Source organism: Equus asinus, chromosome 2 (assembly GCF_041296235.1).
Source record: "Equus asinus isolate D_3611 breed Donkey chromosome 2, EquAss-T2T_v2, whole genome shotgun sequence".
Lineage (NCBI taxonomy): Eukaryota > Metazoa > Chordata > Mammalia > Perissodactyla > Equidae > Equus > Equus asinus.
In genome coordinates, this window is record NC_091791.1 from 52,071,803 (window position 1) to 52,087,571 (window position 15,769).

At 39.8% G+C, this 15,769-nt stretch overlaps 1 protein-coding gene across 4 annotated transcripts in view; it reads left to right on the forward strand.

The window, feature by feature from the left end:
* ARID5B (AT-rich interaction domain 5B) overlaps window positions 1–15,769 on the forward strand; it is a 173,593-nt gene that overhangs the window by 135,473 nt on the left and 22,351 nt on the right. For all 4 annotated transcript variants that reach the window (XM_070488567.1, XM_070488569.1, XM_070488574.1 and 1 more), the window contains 3 exons: window positions 3,037–3,241; window positions 5,169–5,221; window positions 14,703–14,800. In XM_070488567.1, coding sequence (XP_070344668.1) covers window positions 3,037–3,241; window positions 5,169–5,221; window positions 14,703–14,800 — 356 coding nt within the window. The remainder of the gene's footprint in view (window positions 1–3,036; window positions 3,242–5,168; window positions 5,222–14,702; window positions 14,801–15,769) is intronic.

A 15,769-nucleotide genomic window follows, 5' to 3' on the forward strand; every position in this document is an offset into this window, starting at 1 on the left:
AGCTCTTAGTGAACTCAACAAGTATAAGGTGTTCAGGTCGGGAAAAACACATCTAGTAATTAACTGTTACCATCAAAAGGTTGGGCTTTCTCAAGGTCAACACGAAGACTGGTTCCTGTTGAATATTTCAGTAGATTAAAATGCTGAGAATGTTTTGGATAAATGTGGAAAAATGTAGAAAGGAACTTGGCCTGGTCGTGCCCAGAAACAGAATAATACCCTAAAGGGCTCATTTATGTTAACGGAAGAAATGTATGGAGCTGATCCAAGAAAGGAAATCACTGTTCACTTCCTTTGAAGCACCTGTTCCTCCCCCCTCCCCGAGGAACCTGCTGGGAAGCCCACTGACGTTCAGGATGGGGTTCAGCAGGTGGCAGCCTGGCTTCACCTGGAGCCTTGTCTACGAAGCAAGGTGTCTGATTGACTTTGGGCCTGGTTTGCACACCCCCTCCATGCTTTCCTTCTGTTTCTGGGTGTTTCCGCACAGGTGAGGCAGAAGCTTAGGCAGCTATCTAGATACTGAGGGGGGCAAACTTCATACCCCCTTAACAGTAGTGCTTCTGATCTAGCAATATAAATAATGGCCCATTATCACTGCCAATTTCAGACTCAGCCTGTTTTATATGCCAACCTTACATCATCTACTCCTGTTTATACAAGATTGGGGCTCGGAAGGAGGGACACTTGAGTTCTAAACCCAGCATTCTGTACTAGCTGAATGAAAAAATATGTAACCTCACTGAGCTTCAGTTTCCTGGACTGTAAAATACAGCCAAATACCTCTCTTTTATGATTCTCATGAACCTTAGGCAGACTATGTGAAGTCCGCGACACTGTGTCTGGCTCAGTGCAGGTACTCAGTTGATACTGGTTTCCTTCCCTATGCTCAATATACAATAGAAGGAATGGGGCCCTTTTACACTTTGAAAACCACCTAGTTGTATCTTTTGCTTCTCTTTTGATAGATTACATTTCTAAGCTGTGGGTTTTGTAATACCTCATAATAAGATATACTTTTTTAACTGGAAGTGTGTTTTGACTATCAATTGAATCTTTTTTTATAAGCGTCAGTAAAGTCTAGTGTTTAAAACTATAAGCCCTAGACGGAGACTACCTGGCTTCAAACCCCAAACCCGCCACTTACGAACTTGGATGTGATCCTGTGACCTTGCACATATTACCCATCCTCTGTGTACCTCTGTTTCCTCATCTCTAAGAAGAGAATAATAACCTGCCTCACTTGGTTGTGAGTGTGAAATGAGATAATACCTAAAAAGTGCTTAGAATAGAGCCTGGCTACATGATAAGCCCTCAGTAAAGGCTAGGGGGACAATACAGATTAAACTAAAGTGATTTTATGATTTCAAAAAGCCACTAAATTGTAGATTTCATCAGAACTTTAGACTCAACAATCTAAAATTTGGCAGTGAAAAATGATGATTACATCAAGTTTCCCGGGATGTTTGCCTTAATACAATGTTACAAAGTACCAAAGTTTGAAAATATTGTAAGTAAAAATTCTACATGGAAAAATGTCTTAATCCCATTTCCACAGCCCCTTAAAAATTAAAATCCTATCTACAGGCCCAGTTGAATGAGTTGTGCAGGAACCAGTTTTATTTTTAAGAGGACCATTCTGAAGATATTAAACGAGCCTGATCACTTGAGAGAATAAGCAATAAAGAAAACCCTTGCAGAAAATACACTTCCCTTTAATAAATAAGCATAACCTTTATGTTCTTAGCGCTTGGGAAGGAGAATCTGAAGGGAAAGAAAAAGAAGGGTCAAAAATCTGAAATGGAAAACATTGTCGAGTATGTGGGACATTTTAATTCATAATGTTTCTCCAGCACTTGCCCTCTTTCCGATGTTGGATATGGAGATGTAAAGAATACTGGAATGTACACATTCCCCGTGGGCGCACTTGAACTCAAAGTTGACCCTTTGTACTTCCCCTTTTACAATTAAAATAGCTCAGCAACTTAGCGTTATATTTAACAACCATCAAAGGCCTCTTGTAGAACATGGCAGCAAGGAGGGAAGGTAGGTTGGCCGCTCCGTGTGCCGAATTCCATATTCGCCTAGAGTGGAAGGAGGAACATCTGGCACATTTACCGCCATTTATTTTTTAATCATGGAGCTTTTCACTTTTTTTCAAGCTTTTTACTCTTCTTGGGTTTTCAGCTGACCTCTAATCTTTCCTTTGAGGCAAGTTAACATCTCCTATTATATTCTCAGAGCTGACTGAAAAGCAAGAAGCCTTCATTAAAGAGTGAGATCTTTCCTTTCCTACTGAGGGTGTATCCGGGCATCGCCCTCAGGTGACAGACAGCAGAGACCTTGTTGATGTTCCTGATGCCAACGTCTGCTGGCATTGACATGTTTTTCCAGGTTGCTGTAAAGGGTAACAACAAGATAAGTTTACTATAAAGACATAAACCTGCCTTTCATTTTGATACAAAGTACAAAATATGGGACTGTTTATGCAGAAGGCAGAGTTTATTCAATGACATTAACAGATGGTGCCCCTTAGGAAAATAAAGCGTATAAAGAGGCAGGAGAATGGTCTCACCAGATTCAGACACTGTTTCAGGAGAATGGTCTCACCAGATTCAGACACTGTTTCTGGTTTCACGTCAACATACTTGTAAAGAATCTAAAAGAGGCTGGCATAGTTTGGCAAACTATGGGCCACTGACCGCCTGTTTCTATAAATAAAGTTTTATTGGAACACAGCCACACCCGTTGGTTTACATATTGTCTGTGACAGCTTTTGTGCTAGAGTTGAGTAGTTGCAACAGAGACTGTATGGCCCAAAAGCCTACAATATTTACTCTCTGGCCCTCTACGGAAATTTTACCATCCCCTGGTCTAAGACAATTTATATTCAATGATGCCTCTAGAAAGCTATTTCAGGGCAAGGCTAATTTACTGGTTCGCCCTTCCCACTCAGTGAAAGATGTCACTAGCTGTGTCTTCATAAGCATTCCAGGGCTGCGCTTGATTTGATGTGGCATATTTTTTTCCCTTTTCCAGGTGAAGTGTGAGGCCAGGTCAGCCTTGACCAAGCCGAAGAATAACCATAATAACTGTAAAAAAGTCTCAAATGAGGAAAAACCAAAGGTTGCCATTGGTGAAGAGTGCAGGGCGGACGAGCAGGCCTTCCTGGTGGCACTTTATAAATACATGAAAGAAAGGAAGACCCCTATAGAACGAATACCCTATTTAGGTTTTAAGCAGAGTAAGTATACTTGTTTTCATTTCTGAAATATCAAAACTGCTTAGAATCTTTGAATTGGAAAAAAAAATTTGACTCAGGATTATGTTGAAATCCTAATCTAGAGATGATGCTCTCTGTTTATACTAAATCTGCAAATCATCCAAGCCAGGAATTTTTTCCCTGCCTTTTTCCGCTACATTGTTCCCTTCTGGGGCAGTTGCAGTGAGATATTTATAGGCTTGAATCCACTGATTATGACTGGAAATAGACATGTTGAAAGTTTCTCATTTTCTGTTTTGTCAATCTTGAGTGTCCGTAACGCCTTTCTTCTGAGATAATAATATGACGTAGCTTTATCAGGCACAGATGTTGCCTATGAAAAGACAGCCTTTAAAAGGAAGACGTTTAAAAGTGGACAAAACAACCACAAAAAGAAAACATATTCCCTAAGCCCCAAATTTGTTAAGCAATAACAAAAACCTGATGACTTCAGAGGAAACAAGAAATACACAGATTTGAATCGAGGGTCCCGTTTTGAATTACTTCGACATATTTAAGTGTCATCATATATTTTTAGGTGGAACAGGGAACTCATAGCTGAACAGAATTCCATATAAAAAGAGAAGAAACCCAGATCCTGTCCTGATTTCACAACTGAATATATATTTTGCCTCTGTCTGGGTTTTGTGGCACACAAAGCGATGAGCCCCTGGCTTGAAATAGTATTTTCTCCAAATGTATCTTCCTAGATTAAAACCATGTGTCATTTTGATGAAGAATGTCAAACCTGTATGTTTTACATAACAATTTACATACCTAATAGCAATTGGCACTGATTGCAAGAGAACCCTCGCAGCCATTATAAACTTATATAACTACGAATGATTACAATGTTTGTCTGAAAACTGGTTGCTTGAAATAGAAGTAAAATTAATGTACTATGAACAGCTTTGTTGCATTATGCATTGATTCAGATTAAATCAAGGCCGAGGCAGGGCTCTTGATGGCTTTGAAACAGTGCAAGGTTCAATGAGGCTTTTCGAACGTGTTGTGTCAAAGAGCCTTTTTTGTTTTTTTGATTTTAATTTTATTCTTCATTTCCCTTACCAAGGAATTACTTGAAGTTCAATTTTCCCCTCTTGTAAAAAGAATCAAAGCCATAGCAGTCCCATTCCATGGTATTTGGTACAAATGAACAGGGTTGCTCGCAATTTGGCATAATTGTTTAACAGCGTAAACATGTGCACACCCTGAAAAAGAAATCTGTTTGAAAAAAAATGTTTACAACATCACACAGGCAAGTTAGGGCAAGGAGTGGACTCATGACTCAATTCCTCTGTGAACGAATATCTTCCTTCCCTTTGATCTGTTCTATCACTGCTGCCTCGAGGGTGACATACTAGTTTTCCTACTCATTGCAAGGCACCACGTGTCAGTGAAATATGATATGAGCTTTTAATATAGTCCTGCCATCAGACATTCTATTAAGAAGGCAATCATATATTAAAGTCACTCTTATTTTTTGATTATGGAGAGTTCTTATCTCAAGGAAGCATTATATATTACCATTTAATCAATGGCTTCTAAGGGTTGAACAAGACCAACCCCAATTTTGAAATCCCACACTTTTCCCAAGGACGCTGTAACGTAGCTTCTCTTGGTCTGCTGATGGCAACAGGACTAAAACTGTGGTGTCTTTCATCCCAAAAGTAGAACCATTTCCATATTTGTGACTGTTTGTTAAGAAATATTTTAAGTGGTAATAATATATCCTGTTGTTGAATGCCCTTTGGCAAATTGTTTCCTAAGACATAGCTCTCTGGGGTACGTTAATATTTCTTTTTTTTCTCTTTCTCATTGAAAAAAGAACAGCAAAATGTTTTAATTGACATTTCTTGGAAATATGTTAATGCAATGCTTATCTAAATACTTATTGTCCCTCTAACAGTTAACCTTTGGACTATGTTTCAAGCTGCTCAAAAACTGGGAGGATATGAAACAGTAAGTGTTTAAGCAACTTAAATGAAATAATTTTGCAATCTAACTCCCCCCACCCCCCTTTGACCAAAATGGAGAAAATGCAAAAGCAAACCATCATTGACTGCCTTTTCAAATGGCTCTACACTTTTGGGGGTTTATTGGGCCACTTTTGGAAACAGTCCCAATTAGTTCCAGGTTTGGCAAAATTGTAAACTTGTCGTAAAAACTACAAGTGGAAAACATATGTAACTCTCCCCTGTCAGGGAAATTAGTTGGGTCTGTAATTTTTTCCCATGTTGAGAAAGGGCTATTATTGTACAAGCAGCCAAGATTGCATAAAAGAAATTTCCCTTGGCAACATACCTGACATCTGTTCATGTCTAATATGGGAAATGTATTAAAGGCTTTCAAAAGTAATCAGTATTGGCCATTAAGGAATAGAATGCAGCAGAATCTCCTCTCATTCTAGAGCAAAGAAGCTTTATTAGACAAGGGTCAGTGCCGCATAAACAGGAAGTTATCAAACTTATTCGGAACAGGCTCTGACACTCTTTATCAGCTAATTCTAACTGACAGGAATGGGTTATTTTTAGCCCACAGGAAAATTTGATGGCCACGGATTTTTACAGCATGTATTTTGAACCAATAAAATATTAAAGCAACAAACTCAGATTAAAATCTTGAAAGAAGAAGAAAGAGCTGCCTTAATGTAGCGCACAGAGATGACATCTGTAATAAAATCAATTGACATGGGAAGATGTCGTCATTGGAAATATTTTCTCCACACAATGATCAGATTAAGTTGTGCATTTTCTTCTGCAATTGAATAAGAAATTATTTTTTCTTTTCTTATGAAGTAACCTGGGATATCTCTGTATCATAGTAAAATGACAGTAAGAGACACAAAGTCAAGAAAATGAAATTCATTTTAGCCCAAACATAATAACTAGTGTTTCTTGCCAGATAGAGCATATTGTTCCACAAACTAATATAATGGTTTGATGTCAAGGGCTTGGGATGGGAAAAGATGGCAAGCGTTATGTGATTCAGATCGTTGGGTATTTGCTATAGAGATATCTACTATGAATTCTGACTAAAAATTCTTTGATGTGGGCAAATATGCTTGTAAAATGTTTATTTAGCTTTAAATATTTATTTAATATGTGGGCTATATATATATGTTTATAAGGAAATACAATACTCATGTGAACTACATATAAAATGTGCGTTTCATAGACACGAATTTTCTTAAAATACTCGTTTTATCAAGTACCCTATGTAAAAATAAATACTGTAATTTTTCACTTGGTTGGATCTCTTGATAGGATGGGGAGATTGATTCCTTGCCACTGTGAGGTTCTGCAAAATCTTGAGCTAATTATAGCTTTTGTCCATGTGAAAAAGATGATAACTTATTCAGAGTTAGTCTCATAAATTTAGGAGTCAACCCCATAATCTAGACTTTTAAGTCTTAACTTTTATGGTTAGGAACAGAAATACACATTTTTATGAACTGTGACTGCAGATAAGTTACATGATATTGCACAACATTATGAAATGTCTTTTTAAACCCAGGAACTTTTTGTTACTCACTGATAGGGAGAGTGCCAGCAAATTTCACAGAATCAGCTTGTCCTGCTTTCATATCTTCTGTATCTTCACAAAGATTTTTTTTCATGCAACAGCAAGTTGGTGCAGAATATACAAAAGAAACTTCTGATAAGTTTCAGGGAATTTGCAGTACTCTTTGAGCAAATAGTATTTATTCTTTTGTTAAATGAATGAATGACCACACAATTAGCAAATGACCTGATCACATATTTACAGAGTGTCTTACGTATATAAAGCATTGTGTTGGATGTTCTGGGAGATGCAAAAGTATCTAGACCAGTGGTTCCAGTTACCAGAGCCTGCCAGAGGAGGACGTAATTAGAATAATAAGACAAAGGGGGAAAAGATCAGTGCCCTGTTCAGGTAAAGTATTTCCCCATTTAGAGATGAGGGAAGGAAGACTTATGGCTCTAATGCCATTTGAGCAGAATTTTGGAGAAAGGATAGAGTTTAGATGTAAAAGACCATGGTCTTCCAAGAACAGAAAACCAAATGGGGAAATAAAATGTGGAGGTAGAATGAAGTTGGTCCTAGAGAGTTTGAGTAACTTAAAGTAGAGTGACTAGGTGGCTGGGACAAATGGCCATGAAGGAAAGTCCAGAGGGAAGGATGGAGCCAAGTGAGGAAAGACCTTGGATGCTAGGCCCTGGAGTTACTCAGTAGGCAGCAGGGGCATGGGGGACACGTGGAAGATTGATAACAAGCTAAGTGCTGTGCTTTGCCGCTTATTCTGCCTTCACTTTGTGTGTAGGTGGAGTGAAGTAGAGAGAGGCTTGGATGGGGGAATATGGAAAACCAGATTGGCATCTGTCTTCTGTCTGGTTATGAGCTTCATGTCTCTTCAGCCAAACCTCAAAAGGATGGGTGACCTCTGGGACCGTCCTTTTCTTCCTTCTCTCTCCCCTCACCCTTCAACTCCCTCATTGTTTACTGGGTCCCTGCCATTCTTCACAACACCCTACATCTTTCATCTCAGGCAGTGAATCTACATAGCCATCTTACTATAAAATCTACATCTGGTGCCATAAACTGGATGAAGCCAATTGGTGGGGTTTTTCCTTCCTTCCTCCCTACCTCCTTCCCTCTCTCTCTCCCTCTCTCTCCCCTCTCTCCCTTCCTTTCTTCCCTTCTTTTTTTTTAAATGCCTCATACTACCTGTTGGCCCTGTAGGCACTGAGGTTTGCCAATCCCATTATACATTTAGGCTTTTGGACCTCCTGAGTACAAAATCCATTTTACTCCTATTATATTTTGACTAATAAAACTGAGATGTTCAGTAAGGATTCAGTTTTGAAGTCAGTCCAGGAGATGTGTGAATAATATCCAAAATCTGATGACTTAAGTTGCCATCATAGTGTTACTGGAGAACACTTAACTGTGAGATTATCTGATATCAGAAGCAAGTGTAGACTTGTCATTAGAGCTCAAAAAAGATCTTAGAATATTCTAGATCGGGGGTTCCCAAAGGCTACTCAAGATCTGGGGCTCAGATTTTCAATAGGGAACTTGAAAGTATAACTAGTTGTCTAGGCCTCCATACTGAGATGTTAACTCTGGAGTGGAGTCTAGGTCTGCGGACTTGAGAATCCTTTTCCTTAAGCTGCCCAGGTGATATTAATTCAAAGCTAATGGTAACAATGATTATTAACACTTAGGCTGCTGGCCCTCATGGCTATTAGCTTCCAAATGTGGCCCCCATCTAAGTCAAGTATCAAAGATTAGAAAGTTGTCTTTGTGCTATTACTAAATAAACATGCCAGAATATTAACATTTCCTTGGCTGAAAAGCAGCACAAAGTTTCCAGTGAGTATTTTTCCATTTGGTAAAATGGTAATCTAAATTGGGACTCGATAAGCTATTTTCATTTTGAATGAGAAAAAGTGTAGTGCCCTAACATTTTGATCTTTTGCAAATTGGCCTTTGTGGAGAGAAAGATCCTTGCCCTGCTGCAAATGAAGAAACTGAGGTGCAAGGAGATGAAATGAGTTGGATGGGGTCATCGTGATGTTCTTCAAGTTCTGACTTGTGAGAATTTGGGGCACAATTGTCTCAACCTCCTGTAGCATCATGGGAAGGAGATTCGTAAATGATCATTCTTTATGCCTTCCATTCCCAGCAGTCTCTTCTGGATCTGGAATGCTTCCACATATTTTGGGTGATGTTTTGGAAAAAGGATCTAATAACCTACCTTCATTAGTAGCATCTTTTCTCTCAGTTCTTCGTACCTATCATGAGCCTTACCATATATACTAACTACTAGCTGAGGTTTTATCTGACTCTTCAGAAAAATGTGTGAACTTAGGAGATGGGTCAAGAAGTCTGGATGAGGAAAATATTCAGTAATAGTAAAAACTTGGGAGTTTGAAATTTGTAGATGTGTCTCTTCTGCTGTTAACTTGTGATTGGATAAAGACATCTCTTTGGAATTCCTTTTGGTTATAAAAAGAAGCCATCTTAATTGGCTTGTTTTTGTTTGTGGTTATAAACTATTCCAAACCTTCTGGTTTGAATTGTGAATTATGGATTATTTCATTTCAGTCCTTCACAACCCTCAAATTGAATTAAAAAAAAAAAGAGCCGAAGTTTTATTTTAAGCCTTTATAGCATTCAACTAATGGCTATATTCAGTTCCTTGGCCTCTTCTGCCTTTGCTATAAATTTATATTTTGTCTCTACATCCTTAGGTTTACAGATCATTAATGTATTGAATAGATTTGATTTCCCAAAAAACAATATCCTGGCATTTTGAGTGGTTGGCAGTGAGGACCCTTCCTTTATAGTCATATGTCCAACTTCCCTTTCCAAACGTTTTAGAGCATGGGTTACCTACAGTGGAAGAGGCAGAACTGGATAAAGCTTTGCTGATGAGCTAAAGAGGCCTTCAGTGTCTGGCGAAGCAATTAAAGCTTGCAGAGTAGCTTGGGGTATTACCAGGAATGCAGCATGTAGAGGGTGGTTTGCTAAAGTGATTTCCCTTTGGCTAACTATTTGATGGCAAGCCAAAGGCAATATTTGGAGAGAAGGTAGAGTAGGGAAATGGGTCTTGAGTAAATCTCATCCTAGAGGCAGAGGACCATGCAACTGGTGCCTTCTAAGAATGTCAGCTAGCAGCCCCGTCTCTCCCCACCCGTGAGACGGGACCATTATTTCTCATCTGGAAGAAGAAGTCACTTGTCTTCTTGCTGGAAGGATTAGGTTTTGACATCAGACACTGGCTTTGACATCATCTCAAGACGTCTTCTGAATCTAACCCTAGTTCTCTGGACAGACAAAGCCTCTTGCTTAATTCAAAATTCTCGAAGCCAAAGATGATGTCATGTAGTTTTGAAAGGCTCCAGTTCCTGGAGTACTACCAGGAAAAAAAGTCATCCTCCTTGAATTCAGTCCGCCCTCAAGGTGTCCCGAGAAGGAAGCTGTTTCTCAGAGCAGCCTGAGCAACACTGCTTGCAGGCAAACTCTCCTTTCACTTCATATTTCCTACACATTCTCAGGCCTTGGAAGCAGTGATGTCCTTAAAGATTTCTGATTGCTCTGTCCTCACCAGCCCACAAAAATTCCAAGATTATTTCATCCCTGCAACCTCCAAGATAGAGAAATCAAGGTTCCAAGACCAGGTCTGGAGTGAAAATGGTTTTCTAAGTTTTTTTTTTTTTAAGTGACAGGATATTTTCATCAAATAAAATTGTGGAAGCGAGAGATTCCTTTCCCACTCACTGGACCCGTTTTCTTGGAAGGGATGGGCACTGTGGAGAATTCATTTCAGGCCACCTTTAAAACACCACCTGGCTTCTAAAAAGCAGTTTGAAAGCCACTATATTTATAAGCAATGAAAACTTAATGAACATGCTAGATACAGAGTGCTTTTCAGTTTCTTGGGTCTTACCCACACTAGGAAAAGAAGTAACTGTCAAGTGTCTTCAAAGTGAGATTAAGTATCGCACACACCTAGATGGGTTTATTTTGCTTGGGTGTGGTCTGCTCAGTTTTTCCTCTTGCTTTACAATTAATTTTATGGGGTTATGCTTCCTGCTAAATTATGAACTCTTGAAAGCAGTCACCTCTCTTTCTTTTCTTGATATCTCCTGACCCTCAACCCTCCATCCTCCGCCTTCCACCTCCATGCCTCTGTACATGGCACAGTGCCCTGTAATGGTAAGCCATAGAAGATGGATTGATGTCAGGGATTCCTGTCAACTAAGTGAGGACCTTGAAGGGGATGACTGGGGAAGCGCAATCCAAGAGAAATAACTGCTTGGATGAATTTGGCCATTTTCTTTAGGAAACAAAGAGCCAGAAGTTCTTTGTATCCTTAAAAACCTAAAATAACAGAAGGTCAGGTTGAAACGTGAACAGGACCAGCAGGCCTGAGGCTTAATAAGACAGTTGATCAAACTCAATCCATGGCTAGCTCAAACTTTACAGCTGGATGGGGCTGGAGGCTAGATACCAGGAGGCAGACATCAGTTTTTCTCCTCATGGGAGTTTAAAGTTAACATTCATGCAGAGAAGACATTGGACAATAGCGTTAAAACCTTAAGCAAATGCATAATTAGGCACGACAAAAGCATATTGGTACAGAAGGCAGATTTACATGGGTGGGAGCACGATGCCCAGTAGCTGGGCCAGGAGGAGTTCTCATGTCCTTTCCTCTCTCCTTAGGGCTCTGAGACCCATTGTAGGTTTGGACAATGAGAGGATTTAGACATTCCTCGCTTTAGAGCTTATGGTCAACGTTTGAATTAAAAGCACATCTGGGCACAAGAATAGAGATGTGTACCCCGGAGAACTGTATACTTAAAAGCATGTAGCAGTTGGAAAGAGCACATTTTATGACTTTTCCTGTGGAAAGAAAATATCTCAAAATGGCCTGATTCATCCAGGCTGGCCAGTGGGAGCTCGGTAAACAGAGAGATGACTTCCTTGAACGCCCAGCCCTTGTCTTTGCTCCAGATGAACCCTCGCTGGTAAAAACTATTTAAACACCAGAACCTGCTAGCAGGAGGCTAACACAGACCCCTAGCCAGCTGCACGTGGCTTATTAACATTGAGTGATGCTTGATGCTGGCTTCTTGCTGCCACAGTTTCAATCCAAGTGTGAAGAAGATTTTTTTTTTCCTTTTGATAATGCATTATTTATTCTTAAAGAAGTTTTGTCATTTCTGTGATAGGCAAGTGGTGGACAGGGCATTCCTGAGTCTACATGATAGGTTGTTGGAGGGGGACACGGTCAGTTTCCACACATTAAATAGCCCTCAGCAGTGGTCTCTGATTCATTACATTTTCACAATCTGTATTATTTTGTTCATATATTTGGGCACTTTATTTTTGGCATCTCCCACTAGGATGCAGTCGTGTTGGGTGTTGGGTCTGGTTTTTATTGATGCATCCCAGTAACAATGGGAGATGTTCAATAAATGTTTGGTGAATGAATGGATGGGTGCATGGATGGATTCCAGTATCACTGGGACTTATTCATGACTCCATGATGAACATAATACAGAACCTCTGTTCTAACTAGAGACACAAGTGGTCAGAGTAGAAGCAGCCATAGTTTTACTTGATACTTTAAAAGAGTAAAATCTCAGAGTACTGGTAACCTAACTCACCCCCTGAGATTCTTGCTGCCTTCTTAGCTATGCTATTCCCCACTAGTGAGAGACCCAAAGCTCAAAGTTGAGAACTTGTAGCAGAAGCTGTGATCCCCACGGTCATCTGCCTCATTTGGAGCAAAAGGCCCCCAGAGTTCTGTATTATCACCCTGCTACACGCATGAGCTAATCATCAGGTCATTCCGATGAGGAGGCTGCTTTGATGTAGTGGAAAAAAGTCTGCTCTTGGGGCCATAAGACGTTGGTATGAGTCCTGGCATTGCCATTCTGCTGCTGTGTGTCTTGGGCAAGTCGTGCAACCTCTCTGAGTCTCACTCCCTTCATCTGTGAATGAGATTTCTATAATCTGCCTCACAGGCTGATAGGAGGATTAAATGATATCATGGATGTGAAAACTCCATAAAATATGAAATATAGTGCACACAAGAGATACAAGAATGACAGGACTGATGGTTCCTTCTGAAGTGATTGCAGGGATGTACGTTGGCTGTTTTCTAGCCCTGCTGGGCTCCCCACACACCTCTTCTGAAGATGGGGCATGTGGAGGTGTGTTTCAAGGGGTCTCGGTATCCTTGGGGCTCTGAGGAAAGACATAGACACTTGGGAGGGGGTCCTGCTTCTCCTTCCTTCATACATAGGTCTCGAATAGATCAGCCTGAAATTGTATTATTTAAAGGGTTAGAGGGAGATTGTAATTAAATATAAAATAATCACCAAAATAGATATTGTGAGTGTTTTGAAAGGGGCTTGAAACCATTTATTATAATCTAAACCAAGCTACAAATAAAGGAGGATTTTAGTTTAGTTATAGCTGCTAGTAGATATAAGAGGTGGTTCTGTCTGCCGAGAACTATTGAAACAATTTGGTTCAAGAATGCTTCATGGGAAATTGAACAATGCAAAACTCACGTTGTCTCCAGGACCAACTTGGGCCTGTTGAGAAGGGTTTATGGAAATGAAGGAGTTCTTTTTATTTGAAATGGAAAAGGTACCGTTTACCCTATAATATTTAACCACCCTTCCCCTCCTCCTTAGATTGCAATTACAGAGCCCCTGGTTGCAAGTTGAGATATTTTCCCCCAGCTTGTTGCCTTTAGCCCCTAAGTGAACTCCGCTGGCAGCTCTGCGGGTATTTTTCAAAAGAAGCCTGCAGCTCTGATTGTATTAAATGCCACTGGCACCTCTGCCACGCCCTGCCCCCTGCACATTCCAGTAACAGAGTTTTCCTGTAACCCTGTTTAGAAACATTCACAAGGACCTCAGAACTTGTTCTGTTTTCCTAGTTTCAAGGAAACACTAGACTTGCTCGGATGCAGTAAATGACGTGGTTTCCCCAGATTAATCATTTGCCAGATCATGCATCTGTTATTTTGTAAAATCTTCATTTACGTACCAAAATAAAATTAAAGAAAAAAAATAAAACAAGACCATAGTGTGCCGTTCAGTATATTGCAAGCTGTTTGCTTTTATGCACCCGACTCAATAATAGGCATAGCTTGCATCTTAGCTTTGGAATATGTTAGTTTGCATAGGCTTTGATCGATATCGCATTTTCCTGATCTAAGTGAATAAAAATAGCTTGCGACATATACAGTTTCAAATTTTGGTTTTGTTCTGGTGGGTAGAGGCGCTGGCATAAAAACATACCCTAAGACGACTGTAAATTCTGTAACTAAACAGTTTTCCCTAGAGATTGCCTTACTTGACAGTGTTATAATTTGATCAGTTAATTAATTTGTGCAGTAATTTTATTTAGTTTTTAAAGCAGGCAACACGTCGCATAGTTCAAAAATCAGAAGATACAAAAGCAGGTTTGGTGAAAAGCCTCTCTCTTACCTATGTAGTCAGCCACTCGTATCCACATCCCTTAAGCAACCAGTGTTTATTCTGATTTCATTTAAACTGACGTCCTAAAATATATTTTAGCTAAAATCTTATTTTATTTTGATGCTTTATCACATGACAGAAAGGAACAGAGTATGAGTTTGGGACCTTGGGAGCCAATAACGACCTGAATATCCAGGGAGATGCCTTAGATGAAAATACACTAAGGGTGACAAAATATAGAGCCAAAAGCAGAATTTCATTTTTATTGTAAAGAAAAGCGTTGAAAGTGAGATCTCACTACAGAACCGTAGGTCTCCCTGTATACTCATTTGGCTTTCTCTGTTTCTGGATTTCCAGAACAGACTGTTCTCTTCTGATTGTTGCCTATGTATTGAATCCTGGTTCTGTGAATCTCTTCTGATGCGAGATTGAATTTCCCATTGCCACTTTTTCAGATAACAGCCCGCCGTCAGTGGAAACATATTTATGATGAATTAGGCGGTAATCCTGGGAGCACCAGTGCCGCCACTTGCACCCGCAGACATTACGAAAGGTAAGAAACCCTTTCTTAGAACGTCCTCACTTCATTCAAAGTGCGTTAATTGGAACAGCTTCTGGTCAAGGATAAGACAAGAGGAAGTCTTGCATACCGCCTGGTGATTTTCAGGGGACGTGGCTTTCTCTGGTTACAGGGGCTAAAATTAGATGGTCTTTTAGTTTGGTTTTATCCTGTGACCACCCGCCCGACAATACTTTTTTCTCCCCACAAGCATAGATTACTCACTATGTTCTCTGTAGGTTCATTTACTGTGAGAACCTTCAACTTCTGGAAACATTGGCCTACAGTGTTATTATGAAGTTACCAAGTAACTGTATTAACATTGAAATGTATTCACGTTGAATGTATTAAGATTGAAAGGTAATCATTTCTTTAATAAGAAAATTGGCCCCAGCTAAGATGCATTGTTTTTTCCCATCTTGGTATTTTTCTTCTATGGGTATGCTTTGACCCAGGAAGTCCCTTCTTGCCAAGTTCTGTGTGGGTTAGTTTTCTAACAATTTCAGCTTCTTTCAGAAAGGTGATAATAATGCAAACAAGAAACAGTGGCAGATTAGCTTATTATGAAGGTTGTATCCATAGGAATATTTCCTCTTTGCTTTAGGACTATGTTATCCACAGCATTGAAGAGCAGTTAGAAAATTCATGCGTTATCCTTGTGTGCTTCAAGCCCATACTTAATTTGTTTAGGTCTTACCAACTTCCTTATCTCTGGTATTTCCCTGCTGAGGTGTTGACTGACTCAGCTCCCTAGTTTCAGATTCAGAGCTTGTGAGATCCAAGTAGAGGCGTGTGTGCGCGTGTGCCTATGTGTTTTAATAACTGCCACAGATGGGATGAAGTCAAGACACAGTCAGCTGAACAAACAGACCAGTCAGCTTGCTCATTTGAAAGGTAAAACACAACTGCTAGAGTTGATGGTTGCTCTTCACATAGTTACCATTCCAACTTCAACCCAGATGC